The 20140-nt window shown below is 62.4% G+C and overlaps 3 protein-coding genes across 4 annotated transcripts; 1 reads left to right on the forward strand and 2 right to left on the reverse strand.

The window, feature by feature from the left end:
• The first annotated feature begins 776 nt into the window (after positions 1–776).
• PPDPF (pancreatic progenitor cell differentiation and proliferation factor) lies at positions 777–2450 on the forward strand. Of its 2 annotated transcripts, none has more exons than XM_040247707.1 (5): positions 777–951; positions 1419–1499; positions 1714–1791; positions 1873–1969; positions 2053–2450. In XM_040247707.1, the coding sequence occupies exons 2-5, from the start codon at positions 1445–1447 to the stop codon at positions 2168–2170; spliced, it is 348 nt and encodes a 115-aa protein (XP_040103641.1). In that variant the 5' UTR covers positions 777–951; positions 1419–1444; the 3' UTR covers positions 2171–2450. The 2 variants fall into 2 exon arrangements, with proteins under 2 accessions (XP_040103641.1, XP_040103643.1); XM_040247709.1 differs by having other exon boundaries at positions 814–1270.
• Positions 2307–10507, reverse strand: PTK6 (protein tyrosine kinase 6). Its single transcript, XM_040247706.1, is given in 9 exon segments — positions 2307–4303; positions 4489–4642; positions 5369–5509; positions 5511–5551; positions 6570–6731; positions 7357–7510; positions 7997–8157; positions 8438–8559; positions 10192–10507. Coding segments are annotated over 9 exon segments (1425 nt in total). The 5' UTR covers positions 10494–10507; the 3' UTR covers positions 2307–4115.
• Positions 10508–12246: 1739 nt separating this feature from the next.
• On the reverse strand, positions 12247–18831 carry SRMS (src-related kinase lacking C-terminal regulatory tyrosine and N-terminal myristylation sites). The gene is made up of 8 exons (XM_040247710.1): positions 18470–18831; positions 15886–16007; positions 15565–15731; positions 14610–14751; positions 14368–14526; positions 13763–13944; positions 13509–13665; positions 12247–13273 (listed from the first exon to the last, which is right to left on the reverse strand). The coding sequence occupies exons 1-8, from the start codon at positions 18829–18831 to the stop codon at positions 13080–13082; spliced, it is 1485 nt and encodes a 494-aa protein (XP_040103644.1). The 3' UTR covers positions 12247–13079.
• Between the last annotated feature and the right edge of the window lie 1309 nt (positions 18832–20140).

A 20140-nucleotide genomic window follows, 5' to 3' on the forward strand; every position in this document is an offset into this window, starting at 1 on the left:
AGCTTCCCACCCACAGTGAAGTCGCTGAAGGGCTGGAAGGCCCCTGGCACACAGCTCGTTCTGGGTACCACCAGGCCAACAGCTGGGGGAGGGTATGCACCAGTCGGGGCCCACAGGTTGAGGGCTGGGCACGCACTAGCCAACACCCTGTTATCTGTCCAGGGTGAGAGCGGGGAGGACATTATGAGCCAAGGCCAGAGCAGACGGGCATTGCGGGGGCACGACTGGGGCTCAGCCCTGGACTGTAGACAGCAGCAAAAACAGACTGGAAGTGCAGGGGCCACCGTCCAGCACATCTGCCGCCTCCGATAAGCCGGAAAGGTGCAAACAGGCTGGACCAGCAGGGAGCCTGGGTCCCAAATGATGGGGCCCAGGAAGCGGGGATGGGAGGTGGGAGAGAGACAGAGCCTGTTTTCAGGCTGGGGCGGCGGTTATTTAACCACCTCAAGCCAACACCAGGCTAGGATGCGCTGCCCGGCAGTCCAAGTCAGACAGACAACCGGGCTGAACTTCCTCCTGGGCGGACCAGCGAGGGCCACGCCATTGGGGCGGGGCGGGGCGGGGCCAAGATGAGCTTGGGGCGGGGCCTAGTTGGCCTCGCAGCCAATTAGGCGGGGCGGGACAAGAGCCTAGCAGGGGAGGGACCGGGCCTGCCTGGGGCGGGGCCGATATCGGGGCGGAGTCTCACCAGGCTGGGGCGAGGCCGACATCGGGGCGGGGCCGACATCGGGGCGGGGCCGACATCGGGGCGGGTCTCGTCGGGGCTGCGGCGGGGCCGAGAACGGGGCTGTACCACCTTATAAGGGGGACGCGGCCGCGCGTGCGCGCCCTCACGTCTGGTTTGTGGAGTGTCAGCCCGCTTATTCTTATGCAGATGGGCTCTGTGGCCTAGCGCCCCCGTGCCCACCGTCCGTGATCTGACGCCGAGGCCCTCGAGGGGTCGCCGCCGAGGTGGGGCCCGGGCGGCGCGTGGATGAAGTCGAGCGGCCCAAATGGGCGGCAGGGGGCGGCCGGTGCGCGACGGCTGGCGGGGCTGACCGCTGGGCGACCGGGAAGTCGGAAGGGCGCGGGTGGGCAGGGGGCGACGGATAGGAACCCGGGGCACGGAGCTAGGGGCGCGCCGGCCACAGGTAGGGCCGCTTTCCGGAGCCCCAGGCCTGCGGCCCAGCGCACAAAGCGCCTTTGTTGTCCCTCGCGGCCGGTTCGGGCTGGTTGGAGCCGCCCGCGCGGAGAGGGCGGGCCGAGAGTTCCGGATCCCCTCCTCGACTTGGTAAACAAACCCGGCCTCCGCCCCTCCCGGGAGCCCACGGGGCTGACCTGACCCTGGGGTCCGAGCGGGTCGACTCAGCCCGGGTCGGGAGCGCCCTTCTGCGGAGGCAGCAGTGACCGAAGGGGCTCTCCGACCCCCGCGTGCGCAGGTTTCCAACAGCCCGCAAGCAAGAGCATGGCAGCCATCCCCTCCAGCGGCTCGCTCGTGGCCACCCACGACTACTACCGGCGTAAGTCAGCCCCTTGCCCGCGCCCCAGGCGTCTCGAGCTCCCCCGCCTAGAGCTTGTGGGGTCAACTCCAGTTGCTTGAGAACCTGTATCCGGGTGGGGAGAGAGCTGCTAAGGACCCTTGACACCGGCCTGCGCTGCTGGTGAAGCCAGTGCTTGGCCGGGTGGACTTGAGGCCCAGTGCCCCGTGGAGCTGAGCGGGCCTCTTCTCTCCAGGCCGCCTAGGCTCCACTTCCAGTAACAGCTCCTGCGGAAGTGCCGAGTACCCTGGGGAAGCCATCCCCCACCACCCAGGTGAGTGCAGTGACCCCTCTGTTCCCAGGTCTATGCCCAGGGAGTGACAGCAGCACCCTGACTTTGCCTTGCTCCTCTTAGGTCTCCCCAAAGCAGACCCCGGACACTGGTGGGCTAGCTTTTTCTTCGGGAAGTCCACTCTCCCGTTCATGGCCACAGTGCTGGAGTCTCCAGAGCAGTGAGTGTGCCTTTCTGGGGACCAGTGTGGGGGGAGGGGCGGGGACAAGTGGAAACAGCTTCTGACTTCCTGCACTCCCCCAGCTCGGAGTCTGCCCAGGCCTCCACCAGCACGATCACCTGTGACCGGGCTCGGGAAGCTGTGGGGAAGCAGCAGCCCAGCGGCCAGCCTGGCAAAACCAACTGCAGGCCCCTGTCCTGAGTGACCACCACCAGCTGCCAGGCTTCCTTCCAAGGCGCTAGGCTCATCAGAGCCCTCTTCCTCCCCCTGCCCTGTACCCTCCCTTCCCCTCCTCTCCCCAAGACCAAGCAGGCTGCAGTCAGGGGAAGCAGTTCGGTTTTTAATATCAAAACAGCAAAACACCAAAAAGGAAGTTGAGAGAATACCACTCTCTGCTATCCGAGCCACACGAACGCGCCTTCCTCACACCCCATGACCCTGTGCCTTGCACCAAGTGGACAATAAACTCCAGGAGTGAGCAGCCTGGTGTGTGTGTGAGAGAGAGAGAGAGCTGTGTGTGCTCCCCCACCCCCGAGGGAGAAGTCACTAACCCCTCAACCTTATTCCCAGGTGTGAGAGAGCTGGCCATGCTCCCTGGGCCTTCCTGGAACCCCTCCTAGGGGGCGCCCTCTGAGGTCTGGCCCAGGTTCATGTAGGCAGACAGCTCCAGTGCGTATGGAGCCTTGCATCTGAGAAGGGGTGGGGTGCCTGGCTATTTTGGGAAATCAGGGAGAGCAGGCAGTCCAAGAATTGGAGCAGAAGCTTCCAAGGCAGCTGCTGAGGTCAGAGCCCTCTGTGTGATTCCACCCCTGGTCCCTCTTGCTGCTGCTATAGGAGGCCAGCAGGGTCTCTACCTTGGGGTCAGAGGGATGCCCGTGCCCCTTGGAGGACCTTGAGGAGGCAGTCCTCAAACTTTTCTCCCACATGTCTTCTGTTACGGGTGTTGCCTCCCCTCTTCTCTTGTAGGACACACTCTGGACAGGGCCCCCAATCCCCAGAGTGGATCTGAGGCCCCTGGCACCCCTGAGGCAGAGGGGAAGCAAGTGTGGGAGGCTCCTGTGGGTCCCTCTCACCAGGGAATCCCAGCTTTGGGCAGTCTGACTCCAGGCCTGTGTGGTGTTGTGGGGGAGGGGTCCTCATCCTCTGCCAGCCTCCTGGGATAGGCCTGAGGGGGTGGGCTGGTGGTGTCCACATTCAGAGCCAGCAGAGTTTGACTGGGGTGTGGGGTCAGGAGAGGGCAGTTCATTGAGGCAGTGGACAGAGTTTTGGTGTGAAGTCAGAGGCTTAGAGGGGTGGCCTCCCCTGCTTCAAGGGCCAGACTCTGCTGGAGGGGCCCATCCTCCTCTGGCCACCCCTCCCCAACTCCATTCTAAGTCACATGAGTCCATCCTGAGGCATTTCGGTGGCTAATAGCCCCCAAAGCCTACACCATCTTGTCCTGCCTGTCCTCTGTGTGTCCAGGCAGGTTGCAGGCTGGGGGGGGCAGGCTCTCCTGTGGTCGCAGGGAAGGCTGGTGGTCAGCGCTAAGGCTGAGTGGGGGGTCCACCTCAAGGATTAGCATGACCCCCACCCAGTCCTGGCCACATTGTCCAGATGAGACCCCCAGACACCCCAGGGCAGGTGGACAGGAACAGCACTGGCCCCGGGGAGCAGGTATCAGTGCCTATCTCTGCAGAGGACTGGGAAATCATGCCCCCTCAAGTCCGAGGCTCAGGCAGGGCCAGGGGGCAGAGGGGGTGCAGCCAAAGCCTAGGTCTCCACCACACGGCCAGGGAGGCTTGACCCTGGTCCTGCTAGTTGGTGGGCTTCAAGTCAGGACCAGGGACAGGTCCATTCTGAGGAAAGGGGTGATCTGGCTCCTGGAGCCTCCAGGGCAGACGTTGGCTGTGGGGTGCCTGGCATTTTGCAGGTTCTGGCATCGGGGAAAGGGACAGCCCCAGCTCCAGGCTGCACTGGGGAAGGGGTAGGCCCAGGCCTGCCAGAGCCCCTTCCCAGGAATGTCCGGCTGGTTCTGGGAGTGGTCCATACCTTCAGCAAATCCTCAGTGAATCAGGGTGGCCCACAGCCATGATCTGAGGTCCCTCAGGCCTCGCCTGACTCATGAGGGCTGGCCTGGCCTCTGGGCAGCTGCAGGGAGGCTGTGAGCTCAGAGCGGGTTCTCGTACCTTGTTAAGCTGGAGACCTTCTCCCACAGCCCTTTGAAGTAGGGTCTCTGCTCAGGGTCCTTGTGCCAGCAGGAGAGCATCAGCTTGTGTGTGGTGGGCAGGCACTCGGGGGGGCGGGGCATGCGGTAGCCGCTCTCCACCCTCAGGAAGGCCTCGTGGTTGGACATGCCTGCGGTGGATGGTACAAAGAGGCTCTGGAGGCAGGAGGCCAGTACCCTCTGCACCCCTGGCACTCCTACCACCCTCTTTTGGCTGATGGCCCTGGAAGATACCCAGTGAGTGGTGCAGGGGGGTGTGACAAGGAGGCAGCCCTCTACTGCCCTGCTGACAGTCTGCAATGCTGGGGCCCAGTACCTGGATAGGGTGTCTGACCCCTGCTGAAAATCTCATGGAGGAGAACCCCGAAGGACCAGACGTCAGACTTGATGGAGTAATGCCCTCGGGAGAGCGCCTCTGGGGCAGTCCACTTATAAGGGATGTTGTGGTCATAGGAGAGATAGATGTCCTCCTGCAATCAGACACATGCTGGAGGTGGGCCTGGGGGCTGCCCCTGCAGCAGGGACAGGCCAGAGGAGCCTGGCATGTGGTGGGCAACTGTACAGTCAGGACCCACACCATGTCATGGCTTCCTGGGAGCTGAGCTGGCAGACCGTGCCTAGATACCCACAGCCATGCCCCAGAAAACCACAGTCGCAGAACCCAGTGGAAAGCCTCCCAGAACAAGGGGCAGAGAATCCCTGAAAGTGAGCTTCCAGTGAGCTTCAAAAAGACTTTGGCGGGGGCAACAGATTAACAGCCAAGCTAGGGGGATGCAGGGTCTGCTTGAGGAGCAGTCAGGAATGGCTGACACTTAGCTCTGCGTGTCATGACTGAAGGAACCCTCTCAACTTCTCAGTGTGTTAATGGCAGTCCTGGAACTGCTTGTGTTGCCAGCCTGCTGGGCCAGGCGCCTCCCCCACACCCCGCTTGCCTGTGCGCCCTGCCCTGCTGTTGCCACCCACCCGCTCAGCAGGGACTTCCGTGTTCGCAGCTTCTGGGCACAGAGCTGTCCTCCTAGACTCGTCCAAGCGCCTGCACTGCCCTCCCAGAAGCCTCCTAACCCTGTCAAGGGACAGCTTGGGCTCCATGGCCCATCTCTCACCTGAAAATGGGAAGGCCACAGGAACTTCCAGTGGCTCTTGCCCTCACTGCCTGTGCCCCACCCCCTCAGCTCTCTACCCTGCCCCACCCCTACCTTGATGAGCCTGGCCAGCCCGAAGTCCCCAACTTTGCAGATGTTGTTTTCCCCCACGAGGATGTTCCTGGCAGCCAGGTCCCGGTGGATGTAGTTCTGCGATTCCAGGTAGCACATGCCCTCGGCCACCTGGGCTGCAATGGTCCATCAACTCCGAAATGGGCAGGGCTTTCTCATCAGAGTCTGCAGAGGCCAGGGGAGGCCAGGGTGAACAGGGCCAGCCAGGGCCAAGTCCTCTCTGCAGACTCGCATGCTCAGGGGAGGGGTTGGGGCAAAGGGCAGATGGTCTGATTTCAAATTGGAACTGTGGAGCCGCTGCAGGCCTTGCAGAGGCTGATACAGTCAGCACATAAGCCTTTGGAATTTCCTTCTGGGAATCCACACTGAAGCAGTGAGAACTCAGACATATGTACACAGATGTTCGGCCCAGCATTATTTATGTGAAAACCTCAGAAGGTTTCAACAACAGGCACCTAAGTGGACATGGCACATCCACGTGGTGGCTCACAGACTACCAGGATTTCATTTCTGATGAAGATTTAATGATATGCGAAACTGCTTGCAATTATCACGTGGAAAGTATTCCCAATGTTGCTGTATTAAAATAGACCCCCCGATGCGCACACATCATATTGGGTGTAGTTTATCCTGCATGCACACTTCTTCCTTTTGCAGCATCTCTGCAGTCAGGGCACGTCTGCACACAGTGGCGCCTCTGCTCACTGGCTGCAGTTGTCTGGTCTGGGTGTTAAGTGACAGCTCTCTTGTTATAGATGACGAGGTATGTGCGTCAGTGAGATACATGGCGTGCGAGTGTGTGTGGGTGTGTGGCTGTGTAAGCATGTTCACAAACACCAGAAGAATGGACAGTGTCTTCTGGGAAGAGAGAACAGCAGTGAGTCTAGGCTGTGTGTCCCAGTAGCAGGAGGGGTGGGCAGCCACACCAAGCCTTTGACTAAAGAGGCCTCAGTTCACTGTGGGTGCAGGAGTGATGGGAGGCTTTTCTTGTCTTTGATCTTATCTGTATTTTGTCAATGAGTGGTACATTCATCACAAGATATTTTAAATCCTTTCGTAAGCAGAAAAGTGCTGAGGAAGCCCCCAGAACCCCAGGCTGTCCTGTGCGAGGTATGGGGTACACATCTGTGCACGTCTCCAGTTCCCTCCAGTGGGCACAAGTCACTCTGGTGCCCCCACTCACCCCTCAGCAGCTCCAGCAGGCTCCCCTTGGGCATGAGCTCAGTGACAATGTACACCGGGTCCCCCACGGACGCCACTGCGTACAGAGCCAGGATGTGCTTGTGCCGCAGCTTCTTCATGGCCTGGATCTCCGACTGGAACGTGTGCTGGTGCAGAAGGTCAGCTGTGGGGGTGGGCGGCCTCGCTGGGTGTGGCCCCTGGAGAAGCTGGGGGCCCTCAGCCTGCCCCTGCACCCAGCCACACCAGCAGCAGCTCAGGAAATGTGGGTACCCTTCCAGATACCCCATCTCCCAGGCCAGGATGCCAGGTCAGACACAGCCTCATCCCCACTGTTTACATGGGGGTCCACTATGCCCACCAGCAGCTCTCCCCACACCCCAGGCACCGCAGACACCCCCATGGGGTTTACCCCTGCTCAGCTTGATGTGGAGCTAGAACTCCCCCTAAATGTGCTCGCTTGTAGCCCTGGGTCCCCGGTTCCTGAAGTGGGTGATCTGAACCTCTGGTGGTTCATCTAAGAAGAGTCTAGATGAACCTTTTCAGATCTCTGGTGATTACTTATTCTAAGGGCTTTTCTTCCATTTACATTAAGAATTTAAAATTTCCTGTCAGGATAAGTGCACTCGGGCAGCGGCATGAAAGGAGAAAGCCACCCAGACGCCGTGCTGGGTGCCACACATGGTCCAGATCAGGGTGCTGAGCGGTGGGCGGGCTGTCAGGGCCCAAGGCTGCTGGGCCACCTGACCCCCACAAGTGAGGCGGAAGTCCCTGGCCTGGGGCCCACTCACCTCGGGCGATCACCTTGATGGCCACTCGGACCTTGTCCTTCCAGAGCCCTTCAAAGACCTCCCCGAAGTAGCCAGAGCCGAGCTTCCTGCAGAGTGTGAACTCCTCCCGTGGCCTCTCCCAGTCATCACAGTGGGGCAGGGGCTCTGGCTCGTGCTGCAGGGACATGGGCGGGGGCACCCGTCCACATGAAGTCAGCCTCAGCCACGTCCTGCTGGGGAGGGTCCTGGTGTCCAGCATGTAGCCAGGCTCACAGAGGCTGCCCCCAGCCAAGCTGACCCCTTCTGTGTCCCGTAGACAAAAAGCACCCTCCACCTGCTCTGAACCAGTGACACTGGCCTGATTGCCATTCAGACAAAAGTCCTGTCTGGCTGCCGGCCAGGGCATATGGCCGGAGAGACTCAGGACATGGCAGGAACACAGCTGACCTCTTGCTGGCCCAGGGGTGAGAGTGCCCACCCTCCCCCCATGCCCGGCTCTGTACAAACACAGCTGGCTGGCTGCCAGAGTCCCTAGACAGTGTCCCCAAGGGTCCCCAGGCAGTTGAGGCGAGGACCCACACCCATCTCCACTGGAGGGTTCGTATCCCTGTAAGGGGCAGTGGGGAGGCCAGGGTCTGGCATGGGGGTCAGGGGCCCCTACCTTCCGGCAGGGCGAGGTCAGCCGCAGGCCATGGGACAGGCTCTGGACCTTGTGGTGGTCCACGAGCTCGGACAGGCCAGGGAAGGACATAGCCTCTTTGAGGTGCAGCCGGCCGGCCCGCCACCAGATCTTGTAGTGGCGCACGGTCTGCTGGTCCCGCACTGCACAGAGTGGGGCGCTCATGAGCAGGTGCCAAGAGGGGCCCCCAGTGGAGAAAGGAAGGACCCAACAGGACCTCAGGACAGGAGCCCAGACCTTGGGGCCCTCGCCCACCAAGGGTCAGAGCTCCCAGGGCAAGGTCTAGACGTCCCAGGGCAGGGGAGAGGATAGGCCAGAGGGGCTGAGCTCTATGTGCACGAAGGGTTTAGGGACCAGAAGTCTGGAAGTCAGGACCGGGGGTGGGGACGCGGCTGTGGAGCAGGGAGGGCAGGAAGTGGGTACCCGAGAGGACGTAATCGGCGCCTGGCTTCTCACTGACGCGGATCAGGAAGGACCCCTGCTCGTTGCCCATGGCCTGCAGTCGGTGCAGAGCTTCCGAGCGAGAGATTCGGCCGAAGAACCACCTGCAGGATGGGGGCACCCTGAGCAGAGCAGGTCCCCCCAGTGCCCCCGCCTTAAGTCTCAGCCCCTACCTTGAGTCCCAGCCCCTACCTGACCTGACGCGAACCCACAGATGCCCTCTGACACTCACTGACCCAAAGCACACTTCTTTGCCCATTGCCAACCCCAATGTCCCAAGTGGTCAATTCTGGATACCAGGAAAGGCCTGGAGAAAGGCCCCCCACCACTCTGCCTGGGGCAGCCCCTGTCTGTGGGGATAGAGCCCCCCATCCTATGGGTGCAGCGAACCATCCCCAACTTCAGATGTGACTCTGCAGCCATGCACTTGGACCCATCTTGTTTGGGTTTTTTGTGGGTTTTTTGTTTCATTTTGGCCTTGCCAGACAACATACAGGGTATGGGATCTTAGTTCCCCAACCAGGGATGGAACCCACACCCCTGCAATGGCAGCGCAGCATCTTAAACACTGGACCAGCAGGGAAGTTCCTGGGCTACACTGTCCTGTGACCCTGTGGTCCCTTCTCCCCTTGGGGCCACAGACACATGGTGCTCAAAAGCCCTGGGACCTGAGGATTCACACGTACCAGCACACACCCATTCTCACACCCCGACTCCCAGCGCCAGGGCAGGGACCAGCCTGGACTCTGGAGGGCAAGGTGGGGCCAGTGGGACTCCCCAGGGAACCTCTGCTGCCAGCCGCTCTGCCCTTTGTACCCTCAACTCCTCAGGCCCTGTTGAAATGTGAGCACCCGCACAGAGGACCACTGCCCAGCACTGAGCCGTGTGGGGTTCACAGCCCACTCCCACCCACCTGCCCAGCACCTCTGGAGTCTCTCCCCTTTGCTCCCAACCCCACCTCCTTGCCTCCTTCCACTTCTCAAATGTGCTGTGTTCCCAGGGACTTGGGGCCTTTGCCCTGGCCATGCTGACCCCGCCTGAGGCCATCCAGAGTATGCTGTGTCCCTCCAGGAAGACACAGTAGGCACTCCATCAGTGGGGCACACGGCACACAGGGACTGCCTACCCACAGTTCATAGAACCTCCTCGGGTCATGAGCAGCCCAGGCCAGGCTGCTCCTGTGGCCCAAGATTCCTGGGCAGCCCCTCAGGACTGTAGACAACTCCCGGAGCTACCTTGCCAGTGACAGGCAGTCATGCTGGCACAGGAAGCATGTCTGTGGCCCACACCCCAGCTGGCCTGTTGCAACAGCCTTCCCACTCCCTCTGATGAGGCCACATGTCTGGTTTCGGGTATTTGGAAGGGAGCAAAGCTTCAGTCCCCAGAAGGCCCAGACTCTGCCCTCTCTGGGTCCCACACCGTGCGCTGACCATGGGGAAGCGCAGGGGAGGGGCCACAGCCTCAGGACCCCCTCCCCGGAAGTCACACACAGACGCCCAGCCAGGGATCCCAAGACCAGGATGGTAGGCCCAGCCTCTCGCGGGGACAGGGGTAGGGATATGGAGCCATTGATTCCCAATCTGTGGCTGCCCAAGGTGCCTGCCCACACCAAGAGCCCAGCCACAGAGGCACAGAGCTCTGTCCCCACAGACTCCTGTCCCAAGCTCAAGAGGGGCTGCATAGCCCAGGGATGGGGGTGCCTTGGAGTGACCCACCAGGGCCACAGGGACACTCACGGCTCCAACTCCACCGTCTCCTTCTCAGCCAGGTAGTTGTGGGGCACGTAGCCTTCAGCCAGGGCCCGGCCCACCCCATCCAGCCGCACGGCCCACCACCACTCCTCCTCCTTTCTGGCCACATGGAAGAGGTCCCCTGCCCGGAAGCTCAGCTCCTCAGCAGTCCGAGCCTCAAAGTCCCAGAGGCCCACGTACTTGGGACCCAGGGGAGCCTGGCCCTCGGATCCCATGGCTGGTGCAGGAGCAAAACTGGGCCGTCCGTCCGGCCTTGCTGCCTTCTCCGGTCCAGCTGGGAGCAGCATGTGGGCAGGGCTGTCCCCAGCAGTCTGTCCCTGCCCCACTGAGCCACCACCCATATCCCTGTGATGAGGCAGCCGTGCCAGCCACACCTATGCCACCAGGGACAGCCCCTCTCGGGCCTTCTCAGGCACCCTAGGCTCCACCCTGAGGGCCACCCCCTGGGCCAGGTCAGTCTGGGCACTAACTGACCAGTTAACACCTGCTGAGAAAGCTGCCCACCAAGTGGTCACAGGTGCCACTGGCCGCATGGCCAGACCTAAGCGCCAGGAGAGGGGAGAGGGGAGTCACTGATCAGGCAGGAAGTGTGGGACTTGGAGCTGGAGGGGCGGGACAAGGCACGCCCTCCCCCAAACTCCCCGGACTGTTGTGGCTGAGCCCGGATCCCAGGATGGCCAGTTCCCAGCAGCGTCCCCACCAGAAGCCCAGGGCTGCTTCTCTGCCTGCCCCCAGAGGAGCTCCCCCGAGGCCCAGGCACCTCCTCCCCAGCCAAAGGCTGGGGTGCAAGGGACTCTGCCCAATGGGAGGGCTGTGAGGACAATGAGCAGGGACTCACACACTCATCCTGCTTGTGGGCGTTTTCCCTTTTATTGAGAAGAGACTAGGTACCATCCGCCTGAGATCAAGAACAAGCCTGCTTGGTTCTGACCAAGGAGGACCCAGAGGGGACGGACAGATGGCTGGGCGGTGAGAAGTTCTGAAGCCCCCACCCCTGCACACCTACCCCCTCACCGTTGGCCAGAACTCTCTGACCCCCTTGCCCTTGGGCCCCGCCCCTGAGCTGTGTCCAGAGGGCCTCTGGTTCTGCCCATCACACCAGCAAATGGGAGGGATCTGAGGCTGAGGCCTGGGCCCTCCCTAGGGCATCAGCATCAAACCTGTTTAGCTTGTGCTGATGATATGCCCCCAGGAAACGCCGGTGACCCCCACGCACACCTGCCTCTCCTGTCACCCCACCCAGCATACTCCTCCCTGCCCAGGATGCCTGCCAGCCCCAGTTCCCACACACCCCAGGAAACGAAGAGGGTGGGTCCTTCAACACGGCTGGAGCCTGAGCCCCACAGGCTTCTTAGTCTGGGAACCACCTGAGCCAGAGGAGCCCAGCCCTCACCCTCGGGCCCCTCAGCTCTCCCAGGACAGGGTAGAGAGGGGTCAGGGGCTGAAGGCCAGGGCAGAGCTGAGGCCCAGCTGCCTGGTGTCCCAAAAGGCTCGGGCCAAACCCTCTTGCCCCCTCCCCCATCTGCCTGGTTGGGGGTGGTGATGCTGGGGACCATGTCTCAGGCTCTGACCCACAACCAAGGTGACTGGGGCCCTGAAGTGGCCTGTTCTCACTTCCCCTCTCTCCTCAAGGGGTCCCTCACCCTCCAGGGCCCCCTCCCCTCTCTTCTGGGAAGTCCCCTGCCCCAATTTCTCTAACCCTGCACAGACTGTTTTTCTGAGCATCTGAGCAGCCCCTGGGGCAGGAGGGTCACTTATCTGCACCCTAGGGTCCCAGCTTCCCATGACGCCTCTGCCCCTTCTGTCCCACAGGCCTCTGGAGCACAGCTGCCAGCCTGGGGCTCCCAGGATGAGAGTCGGGAACCGTTAGGGTGGACCCCACCTGCCCAGTCCCTGTCCATGTCCATTTCATGGGACTGGAGCCGGCAGGGTGAGGTGAAGCCAACAGCGCATGTCCTGTGACGAAGCCGTGCTTGAGATCAGCCCTAGGGCACCAGTTGCACCTGGAAACTGGCTGCTTCCTGTCACAGGAGGGCCAGAGCATCAATGTCTGCCCCACCCTGACCCTGCACAGTGAGCCAGCACCCAGGACCCCAGCTCTGAGCCATGATGCCTCCCTGACCTTTGCCCCACCCACAGAGAACCGCCCAGAGGGTCACCCAGTCACCTAGTCACCAGTCTGAGCTTCCTGTGGCCTGACAACCCCCTCCCTCCCTCTCTCTGCTCCAGCCCCAGGGGCATGGGAAAGTCTGCAGCCTCCCCCACCATCCTGTTCCTGCCCACAGCCCAGGGGGTGTGCTGCCTCTGAATCCCCAGATGTGGATGCCAAGATGCCCTGGGGTGGAGGTGGGCACATGAGGTCCAGCTCTTCCTCAGGCACGATCCACCAGATGGTGGGCTGAGCCGTCAGGCCCAGGTGGCCCACAAGAGGGAGCAGCTATGCCAGTCTGTGCCACGTGGGACCAGCGCCCTGGGCCTGCCGAAGCCCTAGCACTGGCAGCTGCAAGAAGGCCACAGCAACCCATCGAGGCTCCTGACTGTGGGAGGGGGCTCGATGAGGCAGGCACGGGCAGGAGGCCTCTCTGCCCAGTGTCTCCCTGAGGTCAGGGCGAATGTGGGCTCTGTCTGGGTTTCTCTGCTGAGACCCTCCCTCTCTGGGGAACACTGGTCACCCTGGTGGAGGACGCTGGTCCCTCTCCTGTCTGAGTGGGTGTCCGCGTGTGTCTGCCTCGTGTGCACAAGCTTTGTGTGTCAGCACGTGTCAGGGTGTGAGGCCCACAGCCAGAGGCTCTGTGGGCTGGCACCAGTTCTGGGCAGCAGGTATTGTTGGCAAACACTGTCCTGTGAAAGGGGTCCCTGAGCAGGAGCCTGGGTCATGTGAGGGCAGGGCGATGACGCCTGCTTGTGGTGCCCAGCTTCTCCCGCAGTGTGGTGAAGTCTGGCCGCTCTTCCGGGCAGCGCCTCCAGCACCCCAGCATGAGCGCGTAGACCTCAGCCGGGCAGGCAGCCGGGCGCGGGAGCCGGTACCCCCGTGAGATCTGCTGTAGAGTCTCGTGGTTGCTCATCCCTGGGCAGAGGCAAGAAGAGAGGCTGGGCAGGTGCTTCCTCCCTTGGCCTGGGAGTCACCCTGGAGCCCACCTCCAGCCCTGGGCAGACCCTGCCAAGCAGGCAGCCTCCAGGCTTGGTACTCCTTCCAGGCTCAGCAGTCCCCAGGCAGGGGCTGACTCCTCCTCCAAGCTGGCTCCCACGCTTCCTTCCTTGGACTACCCTTGCCTCCTGCCCTGTGCCGCCAGGAGGCCCACCTTCGTAGGGACACCGGCCATACGTGAACACCTCGTAGAGCAGTACCCCGAAGGACCAGACGTCGGACTTGGGCGAGTACACGCGATAGCTGGCTGCCTCAGGCGCTGTCCACTTGACGGGGATCTTGGAGCCGCTGCGCGGGGAGTAGACGTCATCCTGGGCAAGGGGAGACCAGTGGCGCAATGGGTAGAGAGGCAGCCTCCCCCCCAGCCCCTGAGTCGCCCAGCAGCCCATGGCCGGAGCCCACGCTGACCTTGAGCAGCCGGGCCAGGCCAAAGTCGGCCACCTTGCAGGCCAGGTCGTCACCCACGAGCACGTTCCTGGCAGCCAGGTCCCTATGCACGATGCGCTGCTCCTCCAGGTAGCTCATGCCCTCGGCCACCTGACAGGCAAAGGTCAGCAGGAAGGGCGGGCTCAGGGCCTGGCCTTCGGGGCCTGCAGGCAGGGCCGACAGTCAGGTGGCAGGCGTCTGCCCTAGTCACTGCCCTCCGCACTTCCGGGTCCCCAGCTCTAAGTCGGGTGAGGACAGCACTGCCTGCCAAGGCCGCAAGGGGGCACTGTGTTGTGGTTCTGTGTCAGCCTGACCCTGGTTCCCAACCAGAAACAGAAACAGACCAAAGTGGGGGAGGGCCGCACCCGGGGTCTGATGGGGTCCATGCCAGAACTAGTGACCTAGTGTAGGATTAGTGACCCAGAGGGGCCCCACCTGGAACTGCAGTGTCCAGACCCCGCCCAACCTCACTTGTGTCCAGAACCAACCCCGGCCATATGGGCCTTGAACAATCGGCATTCAATAAAAAGGCCTGGAGGACCATCAGGAAGGGTGAGGGCATCCCCAGTCCCCACTGTGACACTCACTGCCCAGGAAGGCCTGCAGGCTGCCCTTGCGCATGAGCTCTGTGACGATGTACACGGGCTCACCCGCCGAGCACACCGCATGAAGCCGGATGAGGCGCTCATGCCGCAGGCTCTTGAGCGTTTCGATCTCCTGGGCCAGGTCGGCGAGCTTCACGTCGCCTGCGGGACAGGGCAGCGTTCCAGGATCTGCCATAACCACCGCCACCCACTGCTACCGCCCTGGGCTCTGGGGTCCCACCCACCTGGTCTGATGACCTTGACTGCCACGGGCATGGAGCCCAGCCACAGGCCTTCCCACACCTCCCCGAAGTAGCCTTCGCCCAGCTTCCTCCGCAGGGTGAACTCCGAGTGGGGCCGCTCCCACTCGTCCTGCTCGAGGGACTTCTGCAGGGGTGGGAGCACTCAGGGCCTCTGCCTGTGGCTCCCTGGGCAGAGTGCACGGCTTCTCCTGGGGCCCCAGGCCTCCAGTTCTCTGCCCCTGTGCCCCAGCACACACTTGCCTCCGACCCTGCTCAGGGCCAGGGGCCTAGGTGCTGACCTCTGGAGGCCTGGCCCTAATTGCTTCCGGACCTAAGTGGCACCTTTGCTGGTGCAGGCATCCATCCACACTCATTACTGTCCCATCCAGGCTGTCATTAAGAGACCAGAAGAACCAGATGGCTGCTCAGCCCCTGGCAGGACTGCTTGACTGGGACCATCACAGATACCATGGCTCCAGCACAGGTGTGGCCGTCCCGACAGGCATCTCTTCCCACGGCCTCCACGCTGGCCTGGGGAGGCTGTGGGTGCCATCCCTGGACGCCTTCCCCAACTTGCCTCCCCCCCACCCTCCTGGTTGCTCCATGGCAGAGCTGGGCAGGGAGGGAGGGCATCTCACAGGCCTCATTCCCCTCCCCGCTCAGAGAAGAGAATCCCATAGGGATGAACCTGTGAGAGCAGACCCTACCCTGCGACCAGGGCAGGGTGGCAGCCAGAGTGCAGAGGAGTCACAGGAGCTTCACCCAGGGTTGGGCTAAGCCAGCTGGACACGTGCTGAGGAGTGTCATGGGCCTGGCAAGGGGCAGCCTGGCGGAAGGGGTGGGGATGGGCCCACCTGGGGTGGGCAGGGCAGAGGGGGACAGGCGCAGCTGGGGCGGGCAGGGCAGGAGGGGACAGGCCCACCTGGGGCATGCACGGCAGGGGAAGGGATGGGCCCACCTGGGGTGCGCAAGGCTGCAGCAGTGGGCTCTGGATCAGCTTCCAGTTGGCCTTGTAATATGCCAGCAGCTCATCCAGACTGGGGAAGAGCCGGTCCTTCTGCAGGTAGAGGCTGCCGTCGACCGCCGTGGAGATGCGGTAGTGGCAGACTTTGGTCTGGGACCGGACTGGGAGGGCACAGAGATGGAGACCCCATCTTGGCTGCAGCCCTGACCCTCCCACCATCTCAACCAGGCGACCCATACCATTGGCCCCAAAGTGGGCTGGGGGCTGGCACTGCCTGGGGAAGCCACCACCTCAAGGTCAAGGGCACCCTGGTACCTGACAGTGAGAAGTCCCCATGGCTGCTCTCACTGGGCCGGACGAGGAAGGCCCCCGGCGCGTTGCGGGGGGACAGCAGCAGCTGCTGGGCCTGGGTTCGGCTGATGCCACTGAAGTACCAGCTGCAAAGGGCGGACACAGCAGTCCCCATACTGGCTCAGCCCTGAGACACCCATGACTCCCATGGGTCGGGCCCCAGATGCCCACTCCATGCAGGAGGTAAAGAGAGGAACCTGGTGCCTGGTACTGGGGACCCAGTCCGGGGTCTGCACATGCCCCAGCCCCAGGGCCCAGTCTCTGGAGTCCTTGGGGAATGGGCACAGGTGGGGGCCCCCAAAGAAAGGACCAGATAGACAACCTGGGAGGGGCTGCTGCTGGAGCCTGGGGTGAGAATGGGGCCTGGAAGAACAGGGGCAGAGACAGGCCTACCCTGGCAAAGATAGATATCTGAGCCCACTCTGGGGCTCTATGTGGAGGGGGCCAGCAAACAACATGGCCAGAGTGAGCAGTGGGGCTGGGCTGAGGCTGAGGCAGGACAGGGTTGGGTAGGGTGATGGTGGGAGGGGCAGAGGTTTGTTAGGAAGTAAAATCAGCGGACATCTGGGGAAGGGTCAGGGTCCTGTGGACGTGGTTCCCCCAGACAGGCCCTGGGTGGATGGCAAGCCGAAGACACACTGATAACGGAACCAGGAGGCCCAGCCCCGGGCATCTGCGGGCTCCATCCACTGAGGGCCTCCTGCAGCCAGCCCCTGCCTCGGGAACCCTCTACCCAGGAGAGACTCTCATGTGGGGAGGGGCTATAGAGGACAGTCCCAGGTCAGCAGTGCTTCCACCTCCCCCACCTCTGGACCCACATCAGGGCCTGGGGGGCAGGGCTGAACCCCCTTGTACACCCAGACTTCTGATATGTTCTTGGACTCTAGGCCCTGGTTGCGGAGCGATGGGCGAGATAAGCCTGGGGTGTCCTAACATCTTGTAAAGTTGAGGGGTCTCCTCCTGCCTGGCTGGCCCGGGGGACAGGCAGCCAGGTGTCCGAGGGTAATGACACAGCAAGTGTGGCAGCCCTTTCATCTGCAGCCCAGACAAACAGTCATTAGCTAGTCCTCCAAGCAGCCCTTCCCCTCCCCCGGACCCTGCCCACCTCCAGGAGCTGCTGACCTGGTCTGTCCTCCACCTGGAGGGACTGTGGGCCCCCTTCCCATCAGAATGGCTGGGGGTGGGGCTGGAGTCCCCTCCAAAAGCACCTTCCTGTGACTCAGGCTTTCCCCCAGATCTACATCTCCAGGAGACGGTGGGTGTCCCAGGGGTCCCCAGGATGCCGAAGGTAGCCTGAGTGACATGAGACCTGCTGCTGGTCTGCAGAGACCTAGCTGGGTGCAGGACCTGGGGCCCATGTCAGGGCGCGGTCTGGGCACCCTCCCTTTGCTAGCCCTGTTCACCAGCCAGTTTCTGGCCTTTCTCAGCCGGCATGTCACCTCTGTGGCACCAGGACTGGGAAGAGGTGCCTCTGCCCCAAGGGTTCCCCAGGTGCCCCCTCCTTCTAGAAGGTAGGGATGACAATGGCCAAGACATTCAGAGGAAAGACAGGTAGGGGCCATGCCCAGGGTTTGGGTCAAAGGCCCGTGTACTCTGTCCATAGCCATATGGTGGGGACCTGCCCGGCACCAGCATACACTGTGTCCTGTGGATCCTGAGCCTGGGCCAAGAGGTCAGGGAGAGGAACAGGCAGGGACTCTGGCTGGAGTGGTTAGGTGGGGCCGTGAGCCGGCTGGACGGTGTGTGCATACTGCACCCACCACGCCTGCGTGCTGGCACACAGGGATTCAGACCTGGTGTCCAGCAGTGTTTGCTCTGAGGAGCCTTCTGGGAGAATACCCAGCCTCTGCTCCCTGCCATGACCACACAACTGGCATGCAAACAGCCAAGGGTCCATGCCAGCCACTCCCCACCTGTGGACTGCCCTGGTCCTAGGGGCCTCAGGCACTCAGGGGAATGGGTGGGCTCTCCCATCTGTACCCACCCCCCAAACGAGCCTCTTTGGGAGCAATCCCAAAGACCAGGGCCGTGTCTGCCCCATGCCTGGCCCCGAGCAAGAGGGAGGAGGCCAGGTGTATGTGGAGAGGTGAGGGGGTGGACAAAGGCACAGCTCTGACCCAGCTTATCACCCCTTCCACACTGAGGTCACTGTCTCACCCCTCACAGCACAAGAACGGCCTCTCTGCTCACCCATGTCCTCACCACCTCACTGCATCCTAGTCCTCAGCCCCCCGCCCCCAAGCAATGACCACTGAGCAAACACTGCTGGACACCAGGTCTGAATCCCTGTGTGCCAGCAGGTAGGCGTGGCGGGTGCAGTATGCACACACCATCCAGCCGGCTCGCGGCCCCACCTAACCACTCCCGCCAGAGTCCCTGCCTGTTCCTCTCCTAGCAGAATCAGGCGCCCGTCTTGCACACCATCCCGGCACCACACCTGCGGAACTTGCTCACCTCTGGATGGCGGGGGCTGAGGAGTGATGCTGGATGTGCAGGCCTCAAACTGCCCTGCACTTATTACTAACTCCCTAGAGCAGGTGGTACTCACGGCTGGTCTGAGAGCGTCTCAGGGGCCACCTTGGCCACGTAGGTGATGGGCACCAGGCCAGTGCAGGGCCAGCCCGAGAGCTTGCGGGCCAGAATGCAGCCGTCCTCCTCCCTGAGGGCGTGGAGCCTGTCCCCACGGCTGACGCTCAGCTCCTCCGCGCGCCGCGCCGTGAAGTCGCACAGCGCCCTGAAGAGCTGCGCGGGAGCCGGGGGGCTGCAAGGCTCCGCGGTACTGGGCTCCTCTGCGGCGGGCTCCAGCTCCAGGTCAGCGTCGGGATCTGGGAACCGCGGTGCGCCGGCCGGCCAGATCTTGTCCCAGAAAAAGGACAAGAAGGCCAGCCTCTTCCTGAGGAAGGTCTCCATGTCTGGTTCTGCAGGGGGCGGAGGGGGCGGAGTGGCGGAGCTCCGGGACCCCGACGGAGACACACTGGAGGGGCGGCGGGACGGCGAGCGCTGAAGCGGGGTTGGTGGGGACAGACGCTCCAGAGGCCCCCGCCAGCTCCCTGCGGTGCTCAGAGCAGCGCTGGGTGGCCCTCCAGCGCCGGCCACACGACAGCCGTTGCTCTCCTCGACCTTTAGGTTGTCTCGCCGGCAGGACTGGTCCCCAACTGCCCCAAGTCTCGTGAAGGTGGGGCGGGCTCAGTCCCTGGAAAAGGGTCAGGGAGGGACTATGGGGCGGGGTCCGAGGTGGGGCCGTGGTGGGCGGGGTCTCAGGGGATGGGGCCGTGGTGGGCGGGGTCTCATGGGCTGTGAAAGGGGAAGCGGGGGGAGGTCCCTGTGGGGAACGGGCAGTCTGCATTTTGACGGTCAAGGTCACTCTCATGGTGTGATCTTGTAGGACAGTTCTGCAAGCTGGTCCCCTCAGGAAACGGGCAGAGGATACTTGGGATCTCTGTGTTATTTCTTGCTGCTGAATCTCAAAATTGAAAGTTTAATTTTAAGAAAATAGCTGAGAACGAGAAACTAAAAAAAAAGGATGAAGTCAGAGATGGCAGAGGTGAGGACCTGCCTGACCCAGAAGAGGAGGGTAGACTGCCCTGTCCCCCATATTCTCTCTGTGGGTGGGCCGCACGAGTGGACGGTCTTTCTCTCACTGCTTTTCATTCCCTTCCCCACTTTCCAGCTCCCCGCCTCTCCCTCAACTTTGAGACAGCATCCCCTTTCCAAATAATTCAACTCTTGCTTCTCAGACCCCTAAATAACGACATAACAACAGCTACAACTTACAGACTAAGCGCCCAGGGCACCCCCCACCCCCAACACGGTGATGGGAGATTAGCCCTTAGCCCGGCAAACCCTCCTCCCATGAGTGAGGTCACTAGGAGGGGTGGGGGAGGGGCACCGTGGAAAGGGAGGCTCTGCCAGGGGAGGGGAATTCAGAGACAGACATCCTATGCTGGAAGGTACCCACCATTGACCTGCAAGGGGGTGGAGGTAAGGGCCCTCCCTTGACTTGAGGAGGCTTCCAGGTCGTGACCGGGAACGCGCCCTGGCAATCTTCCCGAGTTGAGGGGGCCGATCCCCACACTATGGGCTCTCCGCCCACCCCGCCCTCTGGGCAGTGCGTCACAAAGACCCGCGGTCCCCATGGCAACCCGCGGGACGCCGCGGTGCGAGGCTAGGCGCCCCTGGTTCCGTGCACAGTAGGCAGCGGCTGCTCCAGGAGGCAGGG

This window comes from Oryx dammah, unplaced genomic scaffold, assembly GCF_014754425.2.
Source record: "Oryx dammah isolate SB20612 unplaced genomic scaffold, SCBI_Odam_1.1 HiC_scaffold_10, whole genome shotgun sequence".
NCBI lineage: Eukaryota > Metazoa > Chordata > Mammalia > Artiodactyla > Bovidae > Oryx > Oryx dammah.